The 27,246-nt window shown below is 41.8% G+C and overlaps 1 protein-coding gene across 1 annotated transcript in view; it reads right to left on the bottom strand.

The window, feature by feature from the left end:
* Positions 1-16,595: 16,595 nt before the first annotated feature.
* LOC104620836 (mineralocorticoid receptor) overlaps positions 16,596-27,246 on the bottom strand; it is a gene marked incomplete at its 5' end in the record, with an annotated part of 92,954 nt that continues 82,303 nt past the window's right edge. The window contains one exon of the mRNA XM_010287160.1: positions 16,596-17,815. Within this exon, the coding sequence (XP_010285462.1) occupies positions 17,660-17,815 (156 nt within the window). The remainder of the gene's footprint in view (positions 17,816-27,246) is intronic.

The following is a 27,246-nucleotide window of genomic DNA, read 5'->3' on the forward strand; positions in this document are numbered from 1 at the left end:
GTGCATCAAAGGAGGAGTATTCCAAATTCCCAGTTTACATCCAGCAGGAAAAAGAGAAAAATACACAATCTAAAACAGCTGGAAAAAATCAACCTGCAGGCATTAAAAAGCTAACTAAATATGTCTTATATTTCCCAAAATGCACCCTGTTGACTCTGTTAGCACTGGATCAAAAGTGTGTGTGGGAAGGTTTTTCTCATAAGGAAAATCTTCTCATCCTGTCCTCCCCAACCCCAGTAGAACGTTCCTAATTTGTTTAACGAGGTGAAACAAATGGAAAGCTCAGCAGAACTTTTTTTTTTTAGCATGTATCACAACAACAACAAAATTGCACATAGACACCTCCTTCCCCTTCTTTGCGATGCTTATTTTAAAGCAGACAGAGCACGGGACATTCCTGTCCTCTGCCTCCTCCCGAACAAGTAAATGGTAAGCTTGGTCCAGACTTCTGCTTTTTTTGTGGCATAAGGTGGTCTGGGCTCCCCAGTAGGTTCTTCCCTACTAGCACTCACTTTACAAAATCATACCTGATGTTTCCTGTTAGAGCTGCCTTGCAGGCAAATCATGTCTGACTCAGGTTAGGTGGGAAACCTTTTAAAGATGAATTAGCTAAATGATTGCTCTTTTAAAAGTCTCTAACACCAGTTATTTTAATTTAGTTTTCTTTTTTAAAACATGATTGATAGGGGTCTTCAGCAGACATAAAACTGTGTACAGGAAAAAAACCTAGTGCATGAGGGAAAAGATCTGATGCAAAAAAGAGAGGCATTTCCAATGCGGAACAGCAAGGGTTGCACACCTGTTGTGCTGGCATGGGATGAGAAAGTCTAAGCAGGTGCTTCTGTGTCACGCGTTTGTGTGAAAGCAATGTTCAGATTCTTTTCTTGTGCAAAGAGATCGCTAGAAGTTACAGCAAAGCTACCGTGGTTTTGCTTCGTTACAGCCTCAGTTGAGTTTTTCGGCTAGAGAGTTGGATTGTCCAAGAACAAGTATGGAATTTGACTCTTTGGCAGCTGTAGAGAAATGTTTCAACTGTAAGACTCTTTTTCCATGTCATCATACAAATAAGGTTGGAAACTTGAGAAAAGGTTACACGGATTGCATTTTGAAAACCTAATTGCAGATTTCCAATGGGAAAGATCACATCTCCTTAAATACATTTGTTTTGATTTATTCTGCTGTATCCTGGTTATTTTATTGGCATTGTCCTTGCCCTGCAGGGCTTTCAGCCTAAGGTAGGCTGTGGATTGGCAGAAAAAAAGAGGAGAGAATCCAAGTAATAAGGCAGTAACTGGATGTATGTAGTAAGTTAATGGTCATTCCATAATGGTTCCCAATAGGTTACGTCATGGATGGCTCTGTCAGTATAGAAAGGTTTCAAATAGGGAGACTGGTCTGTACTTTTAATGATATTCTGAGAATGTGTGTATGATATTCTGAGAATATCATGAAAAGTGCAGACCAGTCTCCCTATTTGAAGCCTCTGAAATGCCTTCATGCAGGCCTTTTCTTTTTGCGCTAGGCACCCTTGTGGCTGTGCTGGGATCAGATTCCAGTGAATCAATTCAGGTTCTTTCGTTACTCAATTTAAATTCCCATATGCCCTAATAAAGTCTCCAAATGAAGAATTAAAGTAATAATAAATCAATTCTGCAGCTCTACCAATAACCTTAACTATCAAAGTGACAACGCATCAATCAAGTTGACATACAGCTAGTATCAACCATTAAAGTAACTGTTAAATTAATGTCTACTAAAAAGTGCTGCCTCCATTAATGAAGGTTTTATCCGTCTCTCCTCCACCTTGCCTGTCTCACTTTCCTAATCCTGACTCTTTCACCTCTCACTGTTTGTTTGTTGAGTTTTTTCCTTTCTTTTCCCTCTCTTTTCTGCTTTGTTTCCTTCTCTTTTTCATTTCCCTTCCCTGTTGTTCTTCTGTTTCGTCTCTCTTGGTCCATAGATGTTGATTACAGCAGTTTTCTCTTCCCTGTTATTATCCTGGATGAATCTTTCTGGCTGCTCTAGCATGAGACAGGATAATGGCATTTAGTGAAGTACAGTCTTGCACCTGTCATAGCAGCTAAATGTAATATTGGTGCAAGAAGATAAGAGTTTAACCTTTACTCCCGTCCCCACTTCCTATTTCTAAATGGGGGAAAAAATATTTGCTTGTGTGTCAGGTTGACAAGGTTAGACTTACTAATATTTTAAATTTAGATATTATAAAACTAATATTTAAATTAGGTAGGAGGACTCTGCAGAGGGATCTGGACAGGCTGGATTGATGGGCTGAGGTCAACTGTATGAGGTTTAATAAGGCCAAGTGCCGGGTCCTGCACTTGGGTCACAACAACCCCATGCAACGCTACAGGCTTGGGGAGGGGTGGCTGGAGAGCTGCCCGGAGGAAAAGGACCTGGGAGTGCTGGTTGACAGCCGGCTGAACATGAACCCACACCGGCAGTGTGCCCAGGTGGCCAAGAAGGCCAACAGCATCCTGGCCTGTATCAGAAATGGTGTGGCCAGCAGGAGTAGGGAAGTGATCGTGCCCCTGTACTCGGCACTGGTGAGGCCGCACCTCGAATCCTGTGTTCAGTTTTGGGCTCCCCACTACAAGAAGGACGTTGAGGTGCTGGAGCGTGTCCAGAGAAGGGCAACGAAGCTGGTGAGGGGGCTGGAGCACAAGTCTTATGGGGAGCGGCTGAGGGAACTGGGGTTGTTTAGTCTGGAGAAGAGGAGGCTGAGGGGAGACCTTCTCGCTCTCTACAACTGCCTGAAAGGGGGATGTGGCAACGTGGGTGTTGGTTTCTTCTCCCAAGTAACCAGTGATAGGATGAGAGGAAATGGCCTCAAGTTGCGCCAGGGGAGGTTTAGATTGGATATTAGGAAAAAATCTCTTCACCGAGAGGGTGGTCAGGCATTGGAACAGGCCGCCCAGGGAGGTGGTGGAGTCACCATCTCTGGAAGTGTTCAAGAAACGTGTGGATGTGGCGCTTCGGGACATGGTTTAGGGAACATGGTGGTGTTGGTTAACGGTTGGACTTGATCTCGAAGATTCCATCTGGGATTCTGTGATTCTGATTCTGTAAATTAAGCTTTATATCACCTGATAGGAATCTGTATAGAATCTGAACATTTGCATATTCATGTGTTTTCAATATTGCATGTACCTTGTGCTACCCTGAATCCCACAGTCTTTCTGTTGAAGTGTCATAGCATATAAATGCTAAGGTGCCATCTGCTAAGTTAAAAAGAAAAGGCAGAGTTTTCTATTTAATTGTATTGTGTAAGAAAATTAATAATGTGAACAATATCCACTGGATTTTTAAAAAAAATCTTCAATTCCATTTACCTGAGGCTGTGCCAATATTTTTATTTCCCAGTTGCTACAGGCTATATCGACAGCACATAACAATATAATTCAAGTGGTTAGAGGCAAAGCTTGAAGAGTTTGCAGCTGGATAAGGGCACATATGGGAAGAAGCAGAGTATGATCTGAGATTGAGACAGACATATGCTGGCTGTGTATTTTTGTTGTTGTTCTTGAAGCAGATATTCCCAATAATCACGGAAAGGATAATCAGACTGCCTAGCGTTGAAACCTTGCCAGCCTTGGAGCCAAGTGTTATTAAATTTCTGGTTCTTGAAAGAGACTGCTTAGAAGTCAGTAAATGGGAATTTCACTAGGGAGAAGTGTTTTAGATAGGGTAACTTGTGTTTACACAACAAAATTCCTTGGCAGTATTGCTAGCAAGAAGGCTTCCTGAAAACTTGTCAAGATAGCTCTCGTCAAAGCTTTTTACAATTTTTAAAATCAGGTTTTAAGGGAGAGAAAATATGGGGAAAACTGAGAAAATGTTTTGTTATAGTAATTTTCGTCAGTAAAGGTGTGGGACTGATTGTCCCTACCAAGCCTGGTAGGAACAAAGAAAGCCGTGCTCACACAGCCGTTGTCGTCCCTCTCTGTTTTGCCTCGTGTAACAAAGTGCCAGCCTTAGTTAATGTCCCTGGTTTTGACTTCAAGGTGCTCTCTTTCCTCTTTTTCATGCTGTGGTTTCTGGACTGTCTGTCTTTAGGGTACTAACAAATGAAGGATTTACATCAAAGAGAAGATGTACTACTCCCCAAATACTATATTGCACTGCGTGTGCAAATAATTCTTTTGTTGAGGTGAAAATTAGGATAAAGCTACTTTTCCGTGCACCTTTTGTCTGTGGATTTCAAAGCACTTGGAAACATTCATGTGTATTAATTATCTCCATTTTACACCTGGAGAAACTGAGTGTACAGGCTGTGGACGGATGTTCTCCTTTCTAGATACCTCCATGCCATTTTGAGGTAGGTACCTTAAGCTGCTGCTGAAAGTCGCAATCACATCACCAATAAAAAGTACTACATGAGCACTACCAAATTCCTATTGACTTTGCTAGAAGTTTTAAAAAGTCACTCAAGGTAGTTTGACCCTAACCAGTCTGATTTTGCTCCTGCCAACAGCATTGTGGAAGCAGTGGTCTCCCGAAGAGAAATGTTAAAATGGAAGATGTTTAAACTGATGCGTTTTACCTTCTAGTTGGTGTGTGTGCGGGATTGTCAGAGAAGCTCAGCTGTCAGGTGGGATGGGAACCAACTCAGGAGAAAGACCTCAAGTCTCAGTGTCTACACACAGGTCACCAAGTTAGAGCGCAGGGAACTCATCAGCAACTTGGCTGACTAACCGCTTGCCTCTATTTTAGAGCGAGCCAAATTCTCCTTCGGATTCTCGCTCTATTCACTGTATTGACTAGATCTCCACCAGCTGTAATAGGAGCTTAGAGACTTCTCTATAGGGAAGTCTCTCTTCTATATAGGGGATTCCACCTTTCTGATTTGTCATGGTGTTATCAATGTGTTTGGTTTCGTTCACAAGACTGAGCCCTTATAGGCAGACTGTTTTATTTGTGGTCACACAGTAAATCTTTAACAGGGTTGGGAAGAAGACCCTTGACTCCTAGTCCTGTGTCCTGTCCACAAGATAATTCTGCCTGTCACAACATACTTAAGGGAAACAGCAAGTTTCTAAATTTCAAATTCCATGCTAGCCCTAAGCGTGCTAAATGTTTGTGTATTTCTGCGGTCAACTTTTTTACCCATAGGGATTGTTTCAAAAACCCATAGGGATTTCTAAACACGGAGGGCTTGCAAGCACATTTTGTTGCTTTAATTTAATTTCTCAGTGAAAAATTGGCCGGCGTGATTGAGTTCTACAGAAGTGCATTCTGGTGTTGTAGTGGTTTTAGCAGTGAGATTTCTTTTGCCCACAAAATGCAATCCTCATTTATGTAGCTCACTGGGGTCATTACTTTGTTTGGTAAAGTAGTCCATCGGAAAAGGAGGCCCTCTCGTGCCAGGCACCACGCATGTTAGATTGTCTCCCCTGATTCAGTTTCCTCCTGAAACGGCTAGTTTCCACAAAGGTGTGGAAATCGGTGTGGTTCAGTGACTGATTCAGTCCTGGTAAAGTTAGTAGCCCCTAGGCAATGAACTAATACCACTGTGGAAATGAGCCTTGGTCTCATTTGTAGTTGAGACTCGTGAAACTTTCTTGAGCTGCCAAAACATCACATGGTCTGCTTATAGCATTGGGTCTCTGGGAAGAGCGCTTGCGAATTCTATATATTTGCAGTTAGATGATCATAACGTTGGCAATATCGAAGCTCTTTCCTATGGAGAATACAGAAAAGTAAAAAGAAATGCTGCAAATGCCAAGTTGACCTTGCTGTGTTTCTTGATCAGATGAAATCAGAAAAGCTTTTACTTGGAGATCTTATTGCAAATTGGAAGTCTGTTGATTTTGTTTGTCCATTTGAGTTGGCGTGATCGTTCCGTAGCGCTTACCATCATTACTGATGGTCAGACATTCTCCTTCTCTACGGTGGCTCCACTAGAGTGAGACTGCTGCAGTGGCCTTGCAGCAGGTATTGAGGCAGCTGCCGTCCCTCTCCAGGCTCTCAGCTTCACTGAGAAGGGTGTTTCATGCTTCCACTGTCCTAAGGGGTGATGGCGTTTGGTGGTGGTTCTTTGGTCTTGTTGTGCAGTCTTGCTATGCACTTGTTAAACCTTGCTGGAAAATATTTACTTTTTAGTTCTCTGCTCCATATCTTTTAGACTACAAGTATTTTCCCCTCCTGTCCCTAGCCAACATAAGACTTAGTCTTATGGGAGGCTTGGTCCAATAATGAGTTGTAGTTTTAAGGTCAAATGTGTAGTTTCTGCAGCAAGGTATTTTTAAATGAGGCAGGCCTGAGAAAGTGCTAAGAACTGTAATTGTTGCTGACAGAAGAAATGACAGAAAGGGGACACTAGGGAACATCTTCTTGAGCAGGGTATTTTTCAGAAATAGCCCGTGTCCTGGGTTTAAGAGGAGCTGTGCATGATAGCAAAGATGTCTCTTGTGTGGTAAAGTGTTTTTTATTTTAAATTAATGCTGTTGTACACTAAACTCTGGAAATGGATTAGCAAAGAAAACAGGATCACTGGAGCTTAAAGCAGCTTTGCACTGGGACAGCTTCCCCACAAATATCATTTGCCTACAGAAGAGGTCAGTGATGTACGTGGGTATCTTAACCCTTCTTGCCGAAGGTGGTTTGAATGGGGGCAGAAGTCTTACCCGACATGACAGTCACCACTACTGCTGAATATTAGGAATTACTTCCTGGTGTGGTCTTTTTTTACAAAAAGACTGGTCTCTGGAAATGGTGATCTTACGTGTAGTCTGAGTGCGGAGTCTTTCTTCAGTCTTCGTAGAGTCTACAAGAAACTTCTGCTAACAAGTAACGAGGCCCTGAGCTGTGTAACGTACGTGTACGATATTTAATTTCCTAAGCAGAGAGCTCAGCTGTACCATGCGTATCTAGCCTTCTGGGCTGAAAATGGTCTTTGTCAGTCAAGTCCAATTGCTCGGCCATCGTCCATTATCTCTGAACGTGCTGCAGTGAGCAGAGTCCAGTATTATGGTACCAAAACTTGTTTGATATATTTCTTTAGAAATTTGCTGTTGTGTTGAGCGAAGTGATTCAGCATCATTTGAGCATTTCCTCCCCTGGGTAAATTTTAGGTAAATTTAAATTTCACTGTGATCCCCTCAGATGAGGGCTACCCTCATTCTGAACAGGCCTGTGATTATAGACACTCATATGCGAGTAATACCTCTTCTCTCTCTAATGTAAATTAAGGTTGAGCTCCAGAGGACAAGTAGACATTTCCTGCTTCTGAGTTTTGTAGTTGTTTTCCTTCCTAGTCTGTCATTTTTGGGAGCTTGTTTCCTGTAACACAGATGTGCTCCGTAGGCACGGGAGCCTTCGGGGGGAGGTTTAGGTGCCCGCTAGAGCTGCTGGCGTATTTGCTGGAAACGCAGAATTACAGCCGCTGCGGTGGAGCTTCTGGAGGGAGGTTTGTGGTGGTGTCAGTGATGCCGTTTCAAATGCGCGTGTACTCTGTAATTGTGGAATAAAAACTGACAAAGGGAGAGGAGGGCCTGCTAATTACTAATAGTAATGTAAGTTACTGTGTGTGCACAGATCCTAAAAGGTAACAGTCGATGTCTTTTTTTGCCTTTGGGATCTTTCTGTCAAACATATTCATTATAAATATGAGCCCAGACTTTTGATCTGAATCTAAACTATCAGTATGGTTTGAAAGCAGTTTTGTTTTCTGGATTCCTTGGAGGTACAACCGTTGTTTAAGCCCAGGTTTCTGAGCACAGCTTCTAGCTTCACTGTCTGACAATAATAGGACGCAGGGAAAAAACTAGGGGAAACTATCTTTTAAGTGCACAAATTTAGAGCCTTATAATGCTTTTGAAAGTGAGACTTAACATGTTGCTCTTTCTTAACTGCTATTTCCCTGATTTGTAGAAGGCTACAAATATCACATTCCCCCATGTGTTAATGTGTTTTAAATAAAGCACTGACACGGCTGGCAGCACGTTTCAGCATTTGTCTGATCTCTTCCCTAAATAATGTCTGTCTCGGAAGCACTGTGAGGATAAATTAATATGGTAGAGAATATCATATGCTGCTAAAATTGGGGGATTTTACAGTTACATAGGTGTAAGTAGGCACCTGTATCGTATTCTCATAAGAAATCTGATACAGGATTTTTTAGTCTGTTTTCCAAAGAAATGAGGATTATGTTTCTTTTTTAACTTCACATCAAATGTGGTCAAAATATGTATATATATAGGAAGCCAGATTTCATCAGTTCTGCTGCTCACAGAACTTGCGGGGCATTTACGGAGTTTGAGCTGAATTTTTCCTCTTATTTTGGATTCATGGATACTCTTGCATAAACTTTGGGAGCGCAGTGGTAAACACTTAAGATGGCAACAAGGAACAGGGCATATTGTTCAAGCGTTTCCTTCGTGCTTTGTGACTATGTATTTGAATTTCATGGAGAGGATTTAACCAGAATGATTCAGATTCTGTCCACTAGTCTCTTCCAACAGAGGCTGTACTCTGTGAAGAGATAATACGTGGAGTGAGATCTGGCTCATTTCTATTTCCCCCGTAGCCCTTCACATGCTTACTACTCGTGCAGCGTAAGGTCCTGTGCCCTTTTCTGTGGCTCGGAGCTTTCACATTCATCACCTTTTGTTCAAATCAGGTTTTTGGTCTTGCTTTGCCCCCAGCTGCTGAAAGTGTTTCCCAGTGTTTGATATGAATTCTAACTTCTCCCCAAAGGCGTCTAGATTTTCTATTTTATAAACCCGTCCTATGTTCCATTAACTGTTTCTTTATTGAAGTCTCCTGCCCCTAAAAGCTATTTCACCATGTATACTTTGCAGAAGATAGTTCAAGCACCTGTATTATGCAAGTATTTAAGTTAATCCTCATCTTCATCTTTCCTAGCCAGATTCTTAAACTGGTCATTGCAGAAGACTGGATGTTTTTATGGATGCTTTGCCTGGTGTCATGGAGCTGAAGCGAAAAGTACTAATTCAAGCACAAAAAGAGGCAGTAATTTTTTTTCCCTTTTCTTTTGCAGTGCAATTTTCCAGAGAACCAGGATGGCTAGAAGGCACGCTAAATGGCAAGAGAGGACTTATTCCACAAAATTATGTTCAGTTTTTATAGCTTAGTGCATTGAACGCCAAGAAGGTGTACATGGTATCCATGGATTTTTGTTATAGTCACTTCTGTCGTCTTTTGTGACTGCTTTTAATCAACAAAGAACCTGACTAAGGGTTGAAGATCCTAATCTGTATAAAGACATTAAGTGTTGCCAAATATGAATTACAAAAAAAAAAAGATTCTTTAAGGGTTGGAATGGGGCGGGGGGGGACGGGACATGACAAGAAAAGGGGGATGGAGGGATAGGTTAATTTTTTTAATAGGGTGCTTTTTTCAATTGTAAAGAGCAGTAGTGGTATGTTTGTTTGTAAGATAACTAGCATTTGAAGTCAAATATTTGGTTGATCTGTGACTCAGCTACCACTTGAAGAAGATTTTTATAAACTTGGTGTCCTGGAGATTATGCTTCGATAACCAGCATTTTTAACAGAATAGTTTTTGTGTTTGGAAAATGCTGTTGGATTACGAAGAAGCTGTCATGCTTAAATTACATTTCAAAGTGGAACAGACACCAGTAAGTAAAATAATAGGTATCGAGACATGACATTTTTCAAATGTCTTCAAAGAACACATTCGTTTATGTTGTGTGTATGATTTCATTTATTTTATAAAGATAAGACACATGAAATTTTATTACAGGCTCCTATTTGTCATGGTTCCTTTGCTATTCAAAACCATCACTGTAAATGAAATAAAATGTTATTTGCTATTTGACCTAAGTCATTCCCATGTTGGAGAATATTTTGCTCTGGTTCTCTAAGTTATGGCATGAAAGAATTATTGGCAGCTGTATGCAGGCAGCCTCAAGCAGGCTCCAAAATGGATGGGGAACTTTCCTCACTTAAAATAGGCAACTCTGCAAGCTCAAGCCAAAAGGAAGAGACTCTCTGGCTATGATCCTTGTGCATCCTGGAGGCAGCTTACATTTTTTTATCTGTTGTCCATCTGTCTACCTCCTTCTTGAGCTTCCCTTTCTTCCTCCCCTCTAACTGGCAATTGTCAGGTCTTAATGATACTTCATAGTATGAGAATCCTCAAGTAGCTGCCTCATAATTTGTAGAAATATTTGAGTAGTAAAAGAGTTATCTGTGGTCATAGAAGAAGCTTCCAGAAATCTTGTGGTGTATAAATCTGTGCCTTGTGATTAAAAAAAAAAAAAAAAAAGTTATGTGCAGTTTATCATTAATCTCTGTATTTTCCTCTCCTTCAAGTAAGACCCTCTGGGAGGCAGTGGAGAGGATGCAGGAAAATATGACGGGATAATGTGCTAATACAGGCTCACTTACTTACTTATTAAATGGGACTCTGTGGATTTTGAGTCATTTACTGCAGATATACTTAGCTTGCAAGTTTTTCTAACTAATGTGATTAGTAAACCAGTTAATGGTTAAAGCTGCCTTAAGGTTGGGATGGCTTTTTTTCCCCCTTAACTCCATACCATTATTTTGTTCCTTTGCCCAGACTGCATAGACCATTGGAGCATGCACAAATCATTTCCAGATGGAGCAATGGTGGGCCAAGTCAGTACAGCTCTCCAGCACTAAACCTCACAGCTTGGAGGAGTTTCATTTGCTGTATTCTCGTGGCATTTGGGCGGTGACTCTCTGCCATACAGCTTTTGGGCAATTCTTGTCTTGGCATAAGCAGCTAAGTGACCCAAGCACTGAAGATGACTTTTGGATTTCTGCGAAGGAGATCAAGTTCTTAATACTGAGTCAAGGACCAAATTAAAGGAAATAGTCGCACCAGAACATGACAGCAGCAGATCGCAGGTTTCCTTACTCGGCTTTGTTCACATGGCAGAGCGCTGTTCTGGCTGCGAATCGTGTCGCGTTGCCGGGGCCCACAGCTTGATCAACTTATTCGGGACCTTAAAAAGTTGTTCTGGAGGCAGGATGGTGTTCGTGTGGCCAGACTTGGTTTTCAGGGCTACCAGTTGGTGGGAAATGCCGAAAGAAGAGGGAGACTGTAAATCTTTGGTGTTGGCCCAGTAGGTGTGGCACACAGGTATGCTGGTGAGGCTGTGATAACTTGAGGCTTACAAGCTTTAAGTTGCTTCCATTTGTTTTGTTGTTGTTTTAAACGTGCAGTGCATGTTTGGTCTTGTTCTGGCTGCCGTCTTCCAAAATGCTCAATGTATTTCTCTGCTCTAGCTCTGTGGTTTGTGGTTTTTTGCGTTTTTTTTTTTTTTCTTTTTTTTTTTTTGAGGTGGTTTAAAAAGGCAGATAGGTAGAGAAGGCATAAAAGACTTAGTGTATCATATTCCATCCAGTCCTGTGACACTGTTTGCCTTTAGGTGAGGTGTTTTGAGACTCCTGTTACTTCTGGAGCCATGCAGAGCACAAGGAAGAAGAAAACGTTTTAAGAAGAAAACGTTTTTTACTGAGAAGTGATACACTGAGCAGAGGTAATACTAATCCAGACTTTCTCACGTCCTAGACATTGTCTGAAGGCAGTGGCGTGAGCTGAGCCAGATCAGATCTGGCTTTCAGGCTAACCACAGTGCCTCTTGGGAATTTAGCTGCGGTAACTGCTACCCACCATAGGGGTTTCCACATCAGCCCGGTCATACTAAGGCCAAGTACAGACTTGTACAGCCGAGTAGCCATGGCGCGTCTCAATTCTTCATCCTCGCTGCTGAACAGCACTGTAAGTGATGCTCTCGTACTGACTGGAAGTAGAGACTAAAGGGTGCTAAAAAATTAAAAATCTGAATGTTAGGCCCCTTTCCCATCCTTTGAGATTGTTTTCTTTCCTGAGGGAGGTGGGCCTTAGGGCATGCCTCTTGTCTATCTATCTTCTCCATGCCTTGGTAGATCTGGGACGAGCAGAGGAACGCACTGTTAACTTGAGGCAGGAAGGAGGACACAGGCATCAGTTGTGGCGAAAGCTGGTGGAAGGGCTCTTCCCTTTTGGCCTGGCAGCAAGGGTGGTCGTTCTCCATGGGTCTGGCCTGAGCCCTCTCATGGAGAACTGCTCTTGTGTCACAGCTGTGGGTACAGGTCCAGCTTAACCCCCAGGCTGGGTTCCCCCTCCCTTGCTGTGTGCAGGTTACTGTGCGTAGGGGCACGTACTTGTCTGTTCTCAAAAGCGGAGGCTCCTGGTAGTGAATGCGTGGCACAGGCTGAAAATTAGAGAGGGTGAATTAGGAAAAAAAAAAAAAAGTCGTTTTGTACTTTTTATGCAAAATGACATTTGCCTTGCCATCACTGTGGGGCCAAAGATTGAATCCCTCAGCTGGGGGATTAAGGTCGGATGTGTGTTTGCTGAACAATTAGCAGAAAAGCTGAGACTCCTGATTAGCTGGGAGCAGTAGGAATTTATGGTCAGCATTAGCCACTGGACAGTGCACAGTCACTTGGCCGGGCAGCATTTTCACTCTGCTGGGTGAAAAACCCTGAGGATTTCAGGCTGCTGAACGCTGTTAATCATTGTCCCAGCTGATCTTCATGGCAGGTTTCTTCCTGGTGCCCCATCGTTCATCAGGAGTGAAAGAAAAATCTCACTGGCTGATGTACCTGCCCTGTAATGAAAATAAGTGTTCCTGCTACATTCCTTATGGCTTTTGCTAGCTGAGCCTCTGTAATTGTATCACAGAAAAGACTTGGGGAGAAACTCGCCTTTCTCTGTGCCTTGTTCTCTTTCTCTTAACCCATTTCACAATTCTTACCTGGTTTGCAATTTAAGGAGAAAAGCTGCTAACAGAGGGCTTACGTAGGCCGTAACCGCACCGGTGCTAAACACAGTTTAACTGAAAGTCTTCACTGGAGTTTCACCTATTAAGCAGAATGTGCCTTGGACATCGTTTTCTACATCAGAGTTCAACAGCGTGCGCTCATCTGTGCTTGCAGTAACCACGGGTAAGCACCAAATAAACCTCATCCTATCGACATCTACAATTAGAGTGTCCTTTTAAAAACCTTGTCGCGCAGTCTGTTTTGCCTAGCAACATCTTTGACATGAAAAGGCATTTTTTCACTCCGTTCTATCTTAATAATATCGTACTCATCGTAAACTCCCGGTCGCTGCAGATACCTGAAAGAAAGCAGTGTCCCAGTTTGGGGTCAGATTACAAGCTCTGTTACGTTTTTAAGTAGCGATAGCATTTTCTTATTTCTAGAACAGCATATGACAGATACATCTGCTTGTAAACATATGGGCAATTTTTCTTAACACTGCTGGTCCTCTACTTACTCTTTCTTTCTGACAATTCAGCAAACAGAAGGCAGCTGCAAGGATTTTTGGCAATAAAAAGTTTGTGTAACTTGTTATTAAAAAAACCCAAAATGCAATTAAATGGTGGTTTTATGCCACAGACCTAGCTTCGTGCAGAACTTGGCAGTGAATTTTTGAGAGAGAGTGTGCACAGAACAAACCAGGATAGCAACAGTTTTATTTCCCCTTCTAACTATCTTACTATAATTGGAAAAGACCTGACCCGGAGAAGGCAGTTTGATTTTAGCCACTGGGCAAACCTTGTGTATATAAAATAGTGAATTTCCCATTTCTGTGAGAGAAATTCTAACTTTGGTCGATGAGTAGAGCAGCTCTAGGTTACCTGGAACTGGCAGCCAGACTTGTCTGGCTATTGAAGGTTGCTGGGTTTGTTTCTTTAAGTGGGATGGAGCCTGCGCGTGTGACAGTGTCAGCGCGTCATGAGGCGAGCACAGTTACCCAGGTTAAGCGAACCAAAGTCCTCACGGCTGGGCATTCCTTACTCTGCAGCGTGAGTAGCTGCGCGCTGGCTGAAGCCATCGTATGTGCTGAGCCATCTCTTGATGAAACCAAATTTCTGGATGTATGGAGAGAGACGTTATATTATGTTGTTAGTTACTTTATGTTACTTAACATCGTTTCTTGAGGAGCAGAAGCTTGGCTCTAAGGGTATCGCTGCCCCACAGCACCTATCTGAGATTAAAATGCAAGAAATACTTGCAATCAAACCAGTTTAATTCATGTATATTTGTACAATTTGTATAAAAAAGGAAAAAAAAAGAAAAAGAAAAATAGGTACTTGCAGACATTAACATAAAGACCAAACAATATTTTCTATTTATTTAAAAAGCTTTAAACATACAGAAGCAAACCCCTAATTATAAATGCATCATTATGCATAGATTTTACTGTTTACACCATACTGCTGGCTGCTTTTATTTTTCATCCAGGAATCTATTTAAACTTCAAGAATTCTTAAACGTTCCTCTGAGCTTCCTGGCCTCAGAACTGCTGTCTATCTTACCAAGTCATTGACCTCCAGCTGAAAACGTTGCTCTAAAAAAAGAAAGTCAAATCTTTAATAAACAATTAAAAGTGCATTAACTGTAGAATTGTTTAATTTCATAAATGTTTAAACAAGTCAGTGAAAAACACCACCCTGTGAATTAGCTTTTTGCATTATTGATTGTAAAGTATCTTTTTAATAAGATTTTGATATTGCAAACTTTAGTCTTTTCTATTTTATTTTGCGCAACTGTTCAGTCGCACGACGTGTGTAGTATTCCTGAAATACCCACTGCAGTACATTAATGCTATTTTACATTTTTTAACTGTGTATACAATGCTCTTGCTGTATATCCCCGTTCCTTCTTACAACAAAATAATTTAGCTCAGTGAACAGAAGCCCTCTTCTAAAAGGTGTTCTGGTTTGTCTTGTATTTTGCAGGAGACAAATGCCTATTTCATTCTAAACAAATTCAAGAGAACGTAACTTCCCCATAGCTACAACCTAGGGTTGGTTTGTGGTATTTTTGTTGTTGTCTTTTTCTCTGTACACAGGTTTAGATAAAAAAAGTGATGGCTATTCTGCTTAAGTGTCCTTGATAAGAGAATACTGCCTCTTGCAACATCTATATCCAATTTGTATCTATTACCTCAATGATCTCTAGCAAAAAATAATAATCAATGAATGGTTTCATAAACAACAGGTGATTAAAGTAAAGGATTTATTATAATCTGCTTACAGTTGTTTGCAAAGACAGACATACGTTTTTGCATAAAGATATAAATTGCTTTTTAAAACTAATTTAGTGTGTTTAATTATATGAAGTTTCTGTGAATTATGAATTGTACCAAACCAAGATTAAAAGTAATAAGGTACAAAAATAGGAGCAAACAGACAACAATTTGGACTGGGACAGGCATTTAACAGTGAAGTGTAGAATATGGCTTTGCTATTTTAATCAAGCAAAGTTACTCTGAGACAGAAAAGGAGGCAGTAACTTTGTTAATATAAAAAGCTGCTGCAGACTGTATTCAATTTTAGACTTTTTTTTAAAAAAAAGGTAAATGAAAAGATGGATGTATGACTGTGTCTTTACTTGTAAACAACCAGTCTGCATGCTGTGTATCTCACGTTGGAAGTTTGGCTTTCATATTGCTGTGCAGGTCAGTATTTAAAGATCTGCCTATGAATTAGACTTCCAAAATGCAAGTAATACATGTATGTATATATTTATATATAAAAAAACCTCTCCGAATACAGTCTTTACAGGTTACCCATTGCATAAGGCAGGTGTCATTTAAAAAGACAAGTAGCACTGACTGTCTTCAGTGCACCAAAGCGCACCTCAAAATTTGGGCTCATAAAGGGTGTAGACTTCTGAATGTGACCACCATTTAAAAGAAATGCTACATTCTGACTGGCCAAGGGACAAACTAGAGCTCAAAAATACCAGTGCCACCCAGAGAGAACACTATAGATTAGGCCTCTGAAAAACTATTCTATTTAAACATCTGCATGTGGTAGCAACAGTTGAGCCTCAGAAAAGTTCACCTGTCCTCTATTCTACTCCAAAATTTTGTAATTGCTTATAAATTGTGAAATAGTGAAAATCACCTCAAAAATTTTTTTCTTTGCAGTCTTATTCTAGAGAAAACATTTTTGAGACAGAATCAGACCAAGTGAGTTGAACTTGTCGTGTGAACATTTACCTGCTCTGATGTATTCTGATTATTACAAAAACGCTTACAAAATTGCAGCCGGTTTTAGTTTCCGCTCAGCTAATCTGCCCGTATCAGTACCTTACCATCCCTCTCACCAGTACAAATCTGTTCCATATACTTACTGTAATGATCTGCATGTTCCCTTCATCATAATCAGCAATTGTTCTCCCCCATCTGAAATAATCATCTGACCTTTTAAGATGGTTTTATGTATCCAGTATTCAAAGGAAAAAAAACCCCAAACAATCTGGGAAACCTTAATAAAAAAAGGAAAATCATTCAACATCTTATTCACCCCTGTTCCCCGAGAGAGAAAGGGAATAGAGGGCAAGAACTCACTACATCATTAAGCTGGCAAAAGCTTTGGAGAGACTGTAATTTGTCTTGTTAAATGAAACCTTCGTAAAGTGGCAAACACAACATAGTGTAGTTTCCTACAGAAATCTGAAGCGGGATTTCCAAGATGTGCTCAAGTCACATATGCTTGCAAGCGAAACAAACAGGAGAAAAATATAGAGGAAAATAGAAAGGCTTAAATACAACTGAAAAGGTTAACTGTGGTTATTTACAACAGATACTGTGGGGTGGTAAATTAGATATGATGCTAAAAAAGGCACAGCTTTCCCTTTCTTAAATACACTGTAAACGGTTCATTATGCATGCAGAACATTTCACTTTACAAAAAAATTACCTTGTTTGTTTAGACAAAGATAGTACTTAAATAGTCTCCAGCAAAATAGAGTTCTTTCAAAAATACTTTCCCATTCATCCTATTAACCATTAAAGATTTTTTGTGTCTCATTTACAAAAGTTCCTTACACCTTATTTCAGGTCCTTCACAATTTATACATACAGCAATGTACAGTACAGCAAAAGACTGCAAAAAATTATTTGTAAAGCCAGCACAATAGATACTATAAATTGATACCAGGGCATTTGTTTTCACATCTTATCCTTTTTAATTAAATAGTAAATGGACACTTAACACAGTGTATTATCATCTATGATGGGATAACATGGGATAACAAATGCCACAGGTGGGGATAACAGTATTCCACACCAAATGTTCTGTTATTACTTTACATGTTAGGGTTTCTGTGTGTGTGTGTGTATATATGCTTGTGTATATATAGGTTTTGTTTGTTTTTGTTTTGTTTTTGTTTTTTTTTTTACAAGAAAAGAATATTAATGCCCCATATTGACTTTACGTTTTATGTGCAAACCAAGGGTAAGCTTTAAAAAGTTCTCATTAGTTCTCGAACCCTTTTAAAACAAGCAAACACTACCAGAAACTACATGGCATATTTAAAACTCCATCTGTTAAAATATCAAAATCAAAGAGTTATTGACTAGATATGGCTTTTCATCCAGAGGAACAGGAACATTTTCTAAGTGTTTTAGGGTTATAGGGTAATTTCCAAACATCTAGGTCTTGCCAAATCAGAGTCAACTGCTTTCCATTCCCCAAACCCTTTGTATGATTTTAGACTATTCAGAGACTGCTGAACAACTGTAAAGAGCATGTTTAAAATATGGTTTCTTGGGTCCTTCATGGGTGTGGAATAACACGGGGAAACTTAAGGCAAAGTTCTTCCATTTAAGACATTTTCTATCACTTCCTGTGAAAGTACAGGGGCTTGGCATTCCCAGATTCCACCTTTGGTAGCTGGTCACTGATGATTTCCACCAGCATGGCTGGAAACTCTACTTTCAGTGCCTGAGACTCTCGGAAGGTGTAGAAACAGAATTCCAATAAGTCACTAACAAGCTGAAACACAGAAAGAGACACTTTTTAGGAAAAACACACAGCATTTTGGATGCAAACAACAGCTTATTGATCATGAATTATTACCAAGAAATGGCTTCTTACTCTGACCTGGCAGTCCACTTGCAGGGGTTAAAAAGCAACCAAAAGACCTCAAATCCCAAAGTGCTACTTAACTCATTAAAAATCAGCTAATTAGGAAAAAACAAGGTACCACGGATTTGATTTTTCAGCGTAACTGCACTTTTCATTTCACCAACAGGCCACTGGCCGCCATGAAAACTATACGTATGCAATGTTTATGAAAATAAAGCCTGCCCAGAGGGAAAAGATCGACCATTAACTATTGTATCTCTAAATTTCAGCCGGATACGTGTTTGTTAAATCAGGTTATTTGGTTAACTGCAGTGCACTCTCCAGAGGCTGCAACCTGCAACTGCCAGAGCAGCTGATGTTTTTAGCTGGTGAACAGTGTGACACAACATGAAGGCTGTGTCACACTGTAGCATTTCAGGTTTAACAGCATCACAGTCCATATGAAACTGTTCATCTGGGTATTTCTATTTATATATAAATGCATTTTTTTAATACCCCAAGCTTTTTTTTTCTGCTTCCTACTCATTAAACTAGAGAGGCAATATTTAGGGAAGTATTTCTTTTTGAAAAAAAGCCTAAGCTCTCTGTTTTTGTAGTGGTGGCTACTGGCACACTTTTGCTTCCTCTCAGTGGATTAAGCATAATGCTGAGAATTTTAAAGATAAAAATTTCTAATTAGCTCTTCAGTGACAGAGACAGAAGCTTTGTACTGTAACACCACAAGTACCGAGTTACGGGTTAGCCCGGGAGCACCTCCACCAGCAGAACAAAAGCGCAACTTCCGCTGCGCCACGACCCTCCTTTGGCTTCCTCTGGGTGGCAAAAGTTTTCCACAGGTGAAACCATATCACAGTTCTCCCAAATGGCAACTGACAGCCATTTTGCAATCCTAGCAGAGGTGGGCTCCAGCTGTAACAGGACTGCCAGCTGAAGGACTAAATGTCATACAGGTACCATGAGCTTTTTGCTGTGTGGAAAAAAAATACCATGTGTCTGTCTTCAAAGCACCAATAAATTCAGTCTGACTTCTACCTTGTCTCAAGTTGTGGTGTTCTCATTTGTCAGATACAGAGCTTCGTTTTGGTCTACACGTTAGTCGCACTACAAGAATGAACGTTGATTTTGGCTTTTAATTGGTTTTGTCTCTTGTTTTGTGCTATTTTCTCCGCACAAAATTGCAAACTGCAGCTTATCTTTCCTATAAACCAACATGCCATTAAGAGCAAGAGAACGGTGAAGACAAGAAGACCTCTTCCAGCATCACTGCTCAGGGAACTACTTCTATTTTCATGACAAAAACATGGCAAAGCAATCTCATGGCTCACCCTACATGCATGCAGGCTTTTGCTGGGTTAATTTTACACGGTACGTTGATACAATCGAGGCATACTTGTTCATGACCTCTAGTAGCACGAGAATGTTATTTCAAAACTAGTTTGTTTGGTTGCTGTGACCTAAATGAATCTGCTAACGCCTTACAGTACGTTGGACCCTTTGCAATCTTCAAGAAAAACACAAGTCAGTCAAGAGGCAGCAGCAAGTCAGCTTCTGAGGCACCTGTGAATGGCATGCAGCTAGGTTTCCGTTAGCATATTAATTTCCATGGCAGTTCACCAAATTACTGCGATGTACAACTGAAGAAAAACTAGAGCTTCTGCTGTTTAAAAATGCAAAAGTTATGCACAGCTTAATTTTGGTGCCTCATGTCCTCACAAAGGACTTAAACCACTTCTGCTTGTGTAGGTTATCAAAGACAAGTTCATTGTTTCAGTTCTTAACATGCAGAGTTGCACTCTGCAGCAAAGCTCCTCTTAAAGTGGACTTCTGGAAGGCAGAAAAGGAAATGAAAAAAAAAAAAAATACAGGCACCAACACACTACCATTCCATAGCACCACACCTTAGTACTTATTTTAAGGACTTTCACAGCTGTTCTTGCAAGCATATAGGCTCTTTACGAACAACACAGAGAAGTGCTGCACTCGAACACGTGGCTTTCTGCTGCCGAGCACTACACCAGTCTGTCTGCTGTTGCTTAGTTCATTCCCAATGATCTGGCACATCATGAGGCAATGCTAATTAATTAAACCAATGCAGGCTAAGTAAGTAGCATAGACATAATTTGGTTTTCACGGGAAAAAAATGCTGATGTTCAAAGGTTTAACTTTACCCATTAGGAGGAGGTTGTTTCTGTATATCCTGTGTGCCAAAAATATGCCAAAAATATTCCAAATGTAACATAAAACCAAACAAAGTGAAAGAAACTGTCTCTTGGTATGATCACCGCTACCTCCTCCCTGCCTGTGTCACCAAATACCAACACAAACTAGGCCTTGCGCCCCAACGCAACCTTGACGATGACCTGATGGACATACTGCTTCTCCTGAACTCGAACGCAAGTGGTTTCATATTGATGAACGTTAAGTGAGGGGGTCAGGGACATCTGTCACACTGCCAACCGTCCTCGCTGTGCTGATGGCTCACCTGCTCTGCAACTCAAGCTAACCCCTGCCTCACCACGCTCATGTGAAGCCTCCGAATGCAGCCAGATAGGTATCATGGAAAAGCCGACTGTTAATTCTGCTTCCTAGCAAATTTTTAGTAGTATCAAGTACATATGTATGTCTGGTGAGGAAAAGGGGAAATGAAAAATACTAACATTCATGAAGAGAGCATAATCTATTCTATACAGTGAGTTAACAGGCCAGTAGGGAAAAAACCAGGATGTGATCATGGATACTATCATAACAACACATTATGAGTCTCGCCACAGAGGAGAAAGGTTAAGTTTACACAGCAATTTAAAAGAAAAAACCTAGAATCCCCTACCACCTAATACGTGGGTTTGGAGCCTTAAGGATAATATATATTCTATACCCATTTAATCTGCTAAAACCTTTGTTCCTCTCTTAAGCAAAGCTATCAACTTTAACAGACTTGACAATAATCAACCACTTTAAGAAAACGGGAACATGAGGAAGCACACCGCATGTGCCACAAGGAGCATGGGACTGCGGTCAGGATCTTTCTAACTGCAACCTTGAAAGCTGCGTGGCTTTGGGGCTGGGGAAGTATTTCTGGCACTAATTTAAAACAAAGAGGAATGAATGTGGGAGCCTCGAAGGCCAACTCAGAAGTACTAATGTAAATAATATGAGAAGGTCAGCAAGAAAAAGGCTGCGAGACCAGGAACTGAGCCACGAGCAGTGTTACTGCTGGCATGTCCTGTGTTTTCAAAGGTACCATCCCGCCCCGCCAGCCCAGCAGCCTTGGCGTGAAGATGCACTTGAAGGGATGAAAAATGCAGGTTTCACAGGCAATGTTAATTTTGAAAGTTGAGTACCTGCCTCTGCACCCCAAGCAACATTCATCTGATACAGTTTTGATTTATAACAGGTAAATAATTTAGCTAGTCTTTTGCTTTAAAAGTGAAGTTCCCTCTTCAGTAAGGAAATGAAAAAGATTGCTTTCTTTTGTAACACACAAGCTCCGTCACTGCACTGACTGTGACTGATACACCACAGGTTACAAGTGAGGTAATGCGAGCTACCCAGCACCTCTAAATCTGGCTTATGGATTTTCTAGATCAAATGTACTTCTGATTGTTCTTCAAAGGCTTGTAAACTCCCTGTGCTCTAAGAACTCCTGACTGCATTTTACCTGACCACTTTCACTCGCTTCTTCTGGTAGTTTACACTGGAAATGCTGACACCTCTTCCAGTACAGCAGTGTGAAAGGCAGCCCTAATTAAGCAGTGTGAATGAAAGCACCACTGTTTTCACAAGCACTGCAACAGTGATGAGAAACCCATTTATTTTTACAATCTCCAATTATTTCAGCTACTGAAGCAAGCTTCTGAAGAGCTACAGCTTAGAGTGCAGGCAGTGCAGTTAAGGCCACGACTAAAATTCCCATTTCCTCGGGATGCAACCAGGACATCGTTCTTGCCGCTTTAGTAGGTAGTTGTTCAACTCCCTTTGGAGCTGGCAGTAAAACACGGCTCTACGGTACCTATGGCGGCACTGCAGGCCTCCCCCTGCACGTGGGGGAATGGGGCCGGGGGACGGAGCTTGGGTACCGCAGTGCCGGGCTTTGCCCAGCTGGCTCCTTGGGTGTCTCCCAGAATGGAGACTGCAGCCTCTCTGGGCGGGCAGATACCACTAAATTAAATTAGTATGAGCTGGGTAGCAGGGATGCAGACACACAGGTCAATTATCACGTCCATGTCACCCAGACTGCTGGAAGACATGACAGCTCTTCTGCCAGCAAGTGGATCAGCTGTTAGCTATAACCCTTCACCACTTCAGTCATTAATTATGAAGCTTTCTCTCATCACCACCCTTTAGAGAATGTGCTGTGTTTAAACATTTTCAAGGCTACAGCACTCCTGGTAATTCTGAGACTTTTACTTAATCTTCGCATTTGTATGCTGTATTAAGCACCTCTAAGAAATAGGAGTATTAATCAAACATCAATTTCTATTATTAGGGTGTGTTTTCCATAAAATGGACTTTTCATCCATACTTTTCTTCATAATTAAAAAAAATGAATCCTTTAATGAAGTCCCTGAAGTTAATACAGTTAGAGTGACCTTTGGGCACTTGCAGAATTTTTACAGCAAAAGTTTGTCAATCTCAAAGAACTGTCTGATGTGCAAGGGTGCACATTTCTGTGCTCGGTTAGTTTTATCGACTTTAAAATCTCTCACAGTCTCCGAGTGTGGTATGAAAGCCCACAGTCACGTCTCTATCATGAGCATCTTTGCGATTAAGCCTACTGATACAGCAATTAAGACAGCAGTAGGGTAACAACAGAATGCTGAGTAATTTCTTCCTATTGTTAGCTACAGCTATTACTGCCAGAAACCTCGGTGTTCTCATATAAAAATGGCACTCAAGAAACTTTCTCTGTCCCTTTCAGGAATGGGTCTCTGCCCGTTTCCTACAGAGCGGGCGCGTGTTGGCAGGAGGTAACCTTGCCACAATGCAACCGTGCAGCCTTGGTGACTACCTGCACTGAGCCAGGCCCCCTGAAAGGACAAGCTGCTGCCCATCAGCTGAGCAGCAGCATTTTGCCTCTTGGTTTCAAAACTGGTGTTTCAAGCCGTGCAGGCGTCAGGAGCCTGCTGCCCTGCTAAGGTAAGCAGCAGCAGCAGCCAAGGCTGGCCAGTCAGCTTCCCTTCCCCTGGGCAGCAAAGAGCCCTGGGTGAGTTTGGGACTATTGCAACCTCCTGCTTTTTCCCCTTCACGCAGTAGATACAAAGCTCCTGCTTCACAACGGGTAAGGTTAAGGAAAACCATTGCCAGCTAGGTCTTGATTATTCCATTATATTCCCTTTTCCTCCTGGTCCTATGAAAATCCCATGATATAAATTAATTATTACTCTGAGGGCTCAGGAAGTAAATTATTCCCCCCAGGATGGCTCACAGGCTGATTCTCAGAGGTACAGATGTCCTTTGGAGCCACAGTGGCTAATTCCTAGCTGCTTATGAAATCTTGAACTCTAACCCAAAGACTAAAACTTCCCCCAAACAAGGGGAAGACAAGGCAAGCCCGAGGGATGAAGCCTGTATGCAGTGTATTTACCTCATGCTAGCAAGAAGTGGAAGGTGGATAAAATGCACATGGATTACGCACCAACAGTATCTGACCAGAGCAAATGTGGAACCTAGTTCTGCCTGGACGGGTACGTTTATCCGATTTAGGAACTGCACTCATTTCCTTGGTATTTCTTCATAAACATGCACACACCAAAACCACAGCACTTGACACCTGGACACGACATGGAAGAGCCCAAGTTGAACTCATTTTCTACACTTTGAGGACGCATGCAAACCCACAGTGTCACACACCAATGACGCATCCTCAGCCCTTGGCCAGGGTAAATTCTGAGCCAAGTCTCTCTTGCCCTTCTGTCAACAGTGGTGGGGTGCCCTCCTCCAGCAAACACCTATTAACATGAAGATGAGATCCAACCATCACAGACTGAGCAAGACAACCCTCAGAGTAGCCCCTGTCTACATTAGGGAGCTGGCAATCAACTTCTCACTTGGCAGACACGTATTAGCTGCTGCAACACGTACCCATGCGCATTCCCGCATTGCTGCTGCTTTTGTAGGGGCCACACCAGGAGTAGGGATTGGATTTAGCCTCTGAGTACACAGAGAAAATGCCTACTCTGAGAATTCAGGCACTGGGACTAAAACAAGGCTCCAAACAGCTCATCAGCTGTGGGACACAACTGTGGCAGATCAGTAGCAGGAGTAAGGGCACACAAAGGTGTTGGCAACAGCTGAGGGGCTCATCTGCAGCTCCATATTTGTGGGATTAAGCACCTGCAGAGGCACATTTGCATCCACCGCAGCACACCTTGCAAACCTGCGCCTCGAGGATCTGTGCCCTTCTTCCCACTGTCAGCTTTTTCAGTCAGTGTAATCCTGGCGCTCTCAGCCTATGGAAAGATCCACCTCAGCTATAAAGTATTCCCTCCAGGAACCATAAAAAATTAATTATTCAGCAGCATGAGCCTTAAAGAATTTATTTTTGTTTGGCAGAAAATATCAACAAGCAAATGACAGCGCGGTGCTCTGCCTTGCCAAGACAAGGGGAAGGTTCACATTAGGGTTTAATGTCATGGCATCGAAACAAAAGCCCTCTCAACTCAAAGTCTGTTTAGTATCAGCCAGATTGAAACCAAATTCAGCTTTTGTTCTGCAAACAACCTAACCATACACTACACTGTCTATATGAAATAAGGCTTGCCATGCAAGATACAACCCTTCCTGCCAAAGCCAACAGGAGATGTTGAGAAGGATCCAAATGAACTTTTTGATACCATGTGTAGTACATCTGTTTCTAATGTTCCTGCATGCCATTTGTCTGATCACATAATGCAGTTCACCTACATCCAAGCACTACATATGCATCTCTCCCTGAAATGCCCATGGCCATTCATGGGCACAAGACCGAAACCTTTATGTCCTGGGCAGAAAGGTGGGTTGTCCTTGCTATGCTACGGTTCTCAACACGTAACGCTGCTTCATGAAATGATGCATGCAGGCCAGCCACAACAGTAGAAATACAATCCCTACAAGAAGGAAGTATGTCGATTACGTTGCTGCCCTCAACGCCCCCAGAAGACACCCACGCTGGGGTCCATCCACACAAGCAAGGCTGAGCCATAGCACAATAGCAAGTAAAGGACAACGACCTACTCCTCTCTGTCATCTTGTGCCGAGGGAGAGGAAGGGCGCGCCGTGAAACCAGACTGACGCTGTCAGCCAGCGCCTGCTGTATCAGCAACCACTGCTTCCACACAGCATCATGCAAATAAAGAGCACTCCGGTGCACGGCAGCAGTGACGCAAACTACACGGCAGCCTGCAGGCACGCTCTGAAGGCCGAGAGCAGGTGTGCGCACGCACGTCCGCGAAACTGTGTTTATCTTGTCTGCTCAGGATGGGTTTCGATCTCTTGTTTTTCAGTTGTGCTTTTGGTGCTTTGAGGCTTTATGGATCATTAAATAAAGTTGCTGATTTTTTCAAATACTTAAGTGCCTACCTGGCCTTCTTGAAAATTTCTTTTTTCCTCACCTCGGCACTTTTCTACCTGCGCATATGTTCACCATGTGGATGAATGATTTAGCATACTGAGCAATGTAAAACCATCTTGTTTGGGTTTCTTTTTTTCTTCCTCATATTATATAAGCCAAGCAGACTGTAATTGGATATTCCCATGTGCTTTATTTCACATAGTCCTCAAGAAAGACTACTTAAAAATGAGGTCGATGAAAGCAAGTGTGAAGGTGCAAAGGAGCAGTATTTTTTTTATCGTTTATTGCTACACTCAGGTAAAGCGAACCCCACGAATGCCAGCCGAGATGCTGCTTTGCTCTGATGGAAAAGCTGGAGGCAGCAGGAGGGCTGAATAAGCATGAATTCTGCACCCGTCCCTTCGGGCTTGCACTGCAAATGCCAATGCTGTGGCTACAGCAGCACGTAAACTCGGGACCTTAGCTCTAGCTAGACTGCTCAGCCCCAAATACAATCTGATCCTCTAAAATTATAATGGAGTAAGTTAAAAATACATAGATGACAGCTGAAAAAGTGTTCCTCCTATACTAAGGAATCGAGCAGAAAATTTGCATTTACATTGATAGAACAGAGAAATTCTGCACTAACAGGCAGTGGGGGGAGAAGAGTAATTCTCGCTTCTCATTAACACTATTACCACTCTAAATTAATTCTGGTTGATTTCAAAAATGAAAAAGCAAAAATCCATTTTAAAGAGAAAAGATAAACAAATGCCTTTGTTGAACAAGTCTCCAATATCATCTCTGAAAGGAAGCACTGTTGTGCAGACAACCGGCCTTTTTAATGGAGAATGCTGACTATAGGACTTTTTTTAAAAAGTCTTTTGTAATAAAGTGCTCTATTAAAACACAAGTAATGTAAAAATAGCTTAATTAAAAATTAAATAAAATGCAAGAGCAGTCTGCTTCCTCTGGTTAGTTCGGCTCCCAACGGTTAATGCTGTGTTTTGGAAAACGTCTGTAGGACATGGTAGCATTCGCAGTAAGCGCGAGTCTGTCATCCAGTCACCTTAACCACACAAACACGCCCATTTCAGCAACAAATCACAGACATTGCCTATTCTGAAGAGGATTAGAAAACTCCATAAATGCAGGGGTTTGTTATGCTGCCCTGAGGTTCAGATGTGAGTATCTTGAAAATGATTTTATCACCCATCCCTTTTCTTTCCACTAAAACACTGCAACTTCCTTTGCTGGCACGGAGCAAGTGAAACCCGATCGCTGACGAATGAGCTATTACTGCAGTACTAATAATACTCTCCCTGCCTCCCACTAAGATTTGCAATGTTTTAATGAACAACAGAACAATATTTGAAAAATAACTCCATATGTACACTCTGTAAACAGACCTCAGGCTCTTATACGGATTTGACCTGAAGTGCACTGTACTGTACTGTCTCTACAAAAACGAAATGTAAGTTGAGTACAAAGAAGTACATTTATATGCAGGCTCTGAAAGCAAGTGCTGTAGGTTCTTCATGCAGCAAAGTTACTTCCCTGCCCACCCAGGATGGAGTAGAACAGTTTTTCTCCTTTGCTGCACTTTACGAGTTTTTAGTGGGAGGTGATCAGCGCTTGCTGCTGTGCCTTCAGCCTCTGCTCACAGGACCTCTCCACTCTTGTACGCAAACACAACTAAAGGTCGCTCTCGCTGGCCCCAAGAGTCTCCCGTCACCTGCTGCACCGCGGCACAGCTTCAGAGAGGATGGATGCCAGCCCTGCTGGCCCCAGACAAGGGGCTGGTGCCCAC

This window comes from Phaethon lepturus, unplaced genomic scaffold (genome assembly GCF_000687285.1).
Source record: "Phaethon lepturus isolate BGI_N335 unplaced genomic scaffold, ASM68728v1 scaffold1275, whole genome shotgun sequence".
NCBI lineage: Eukaryota > Metazoa > Chordata > Aves > Phaethontiformes > Phaethontidae > Phaethon > Phaethon lepturus.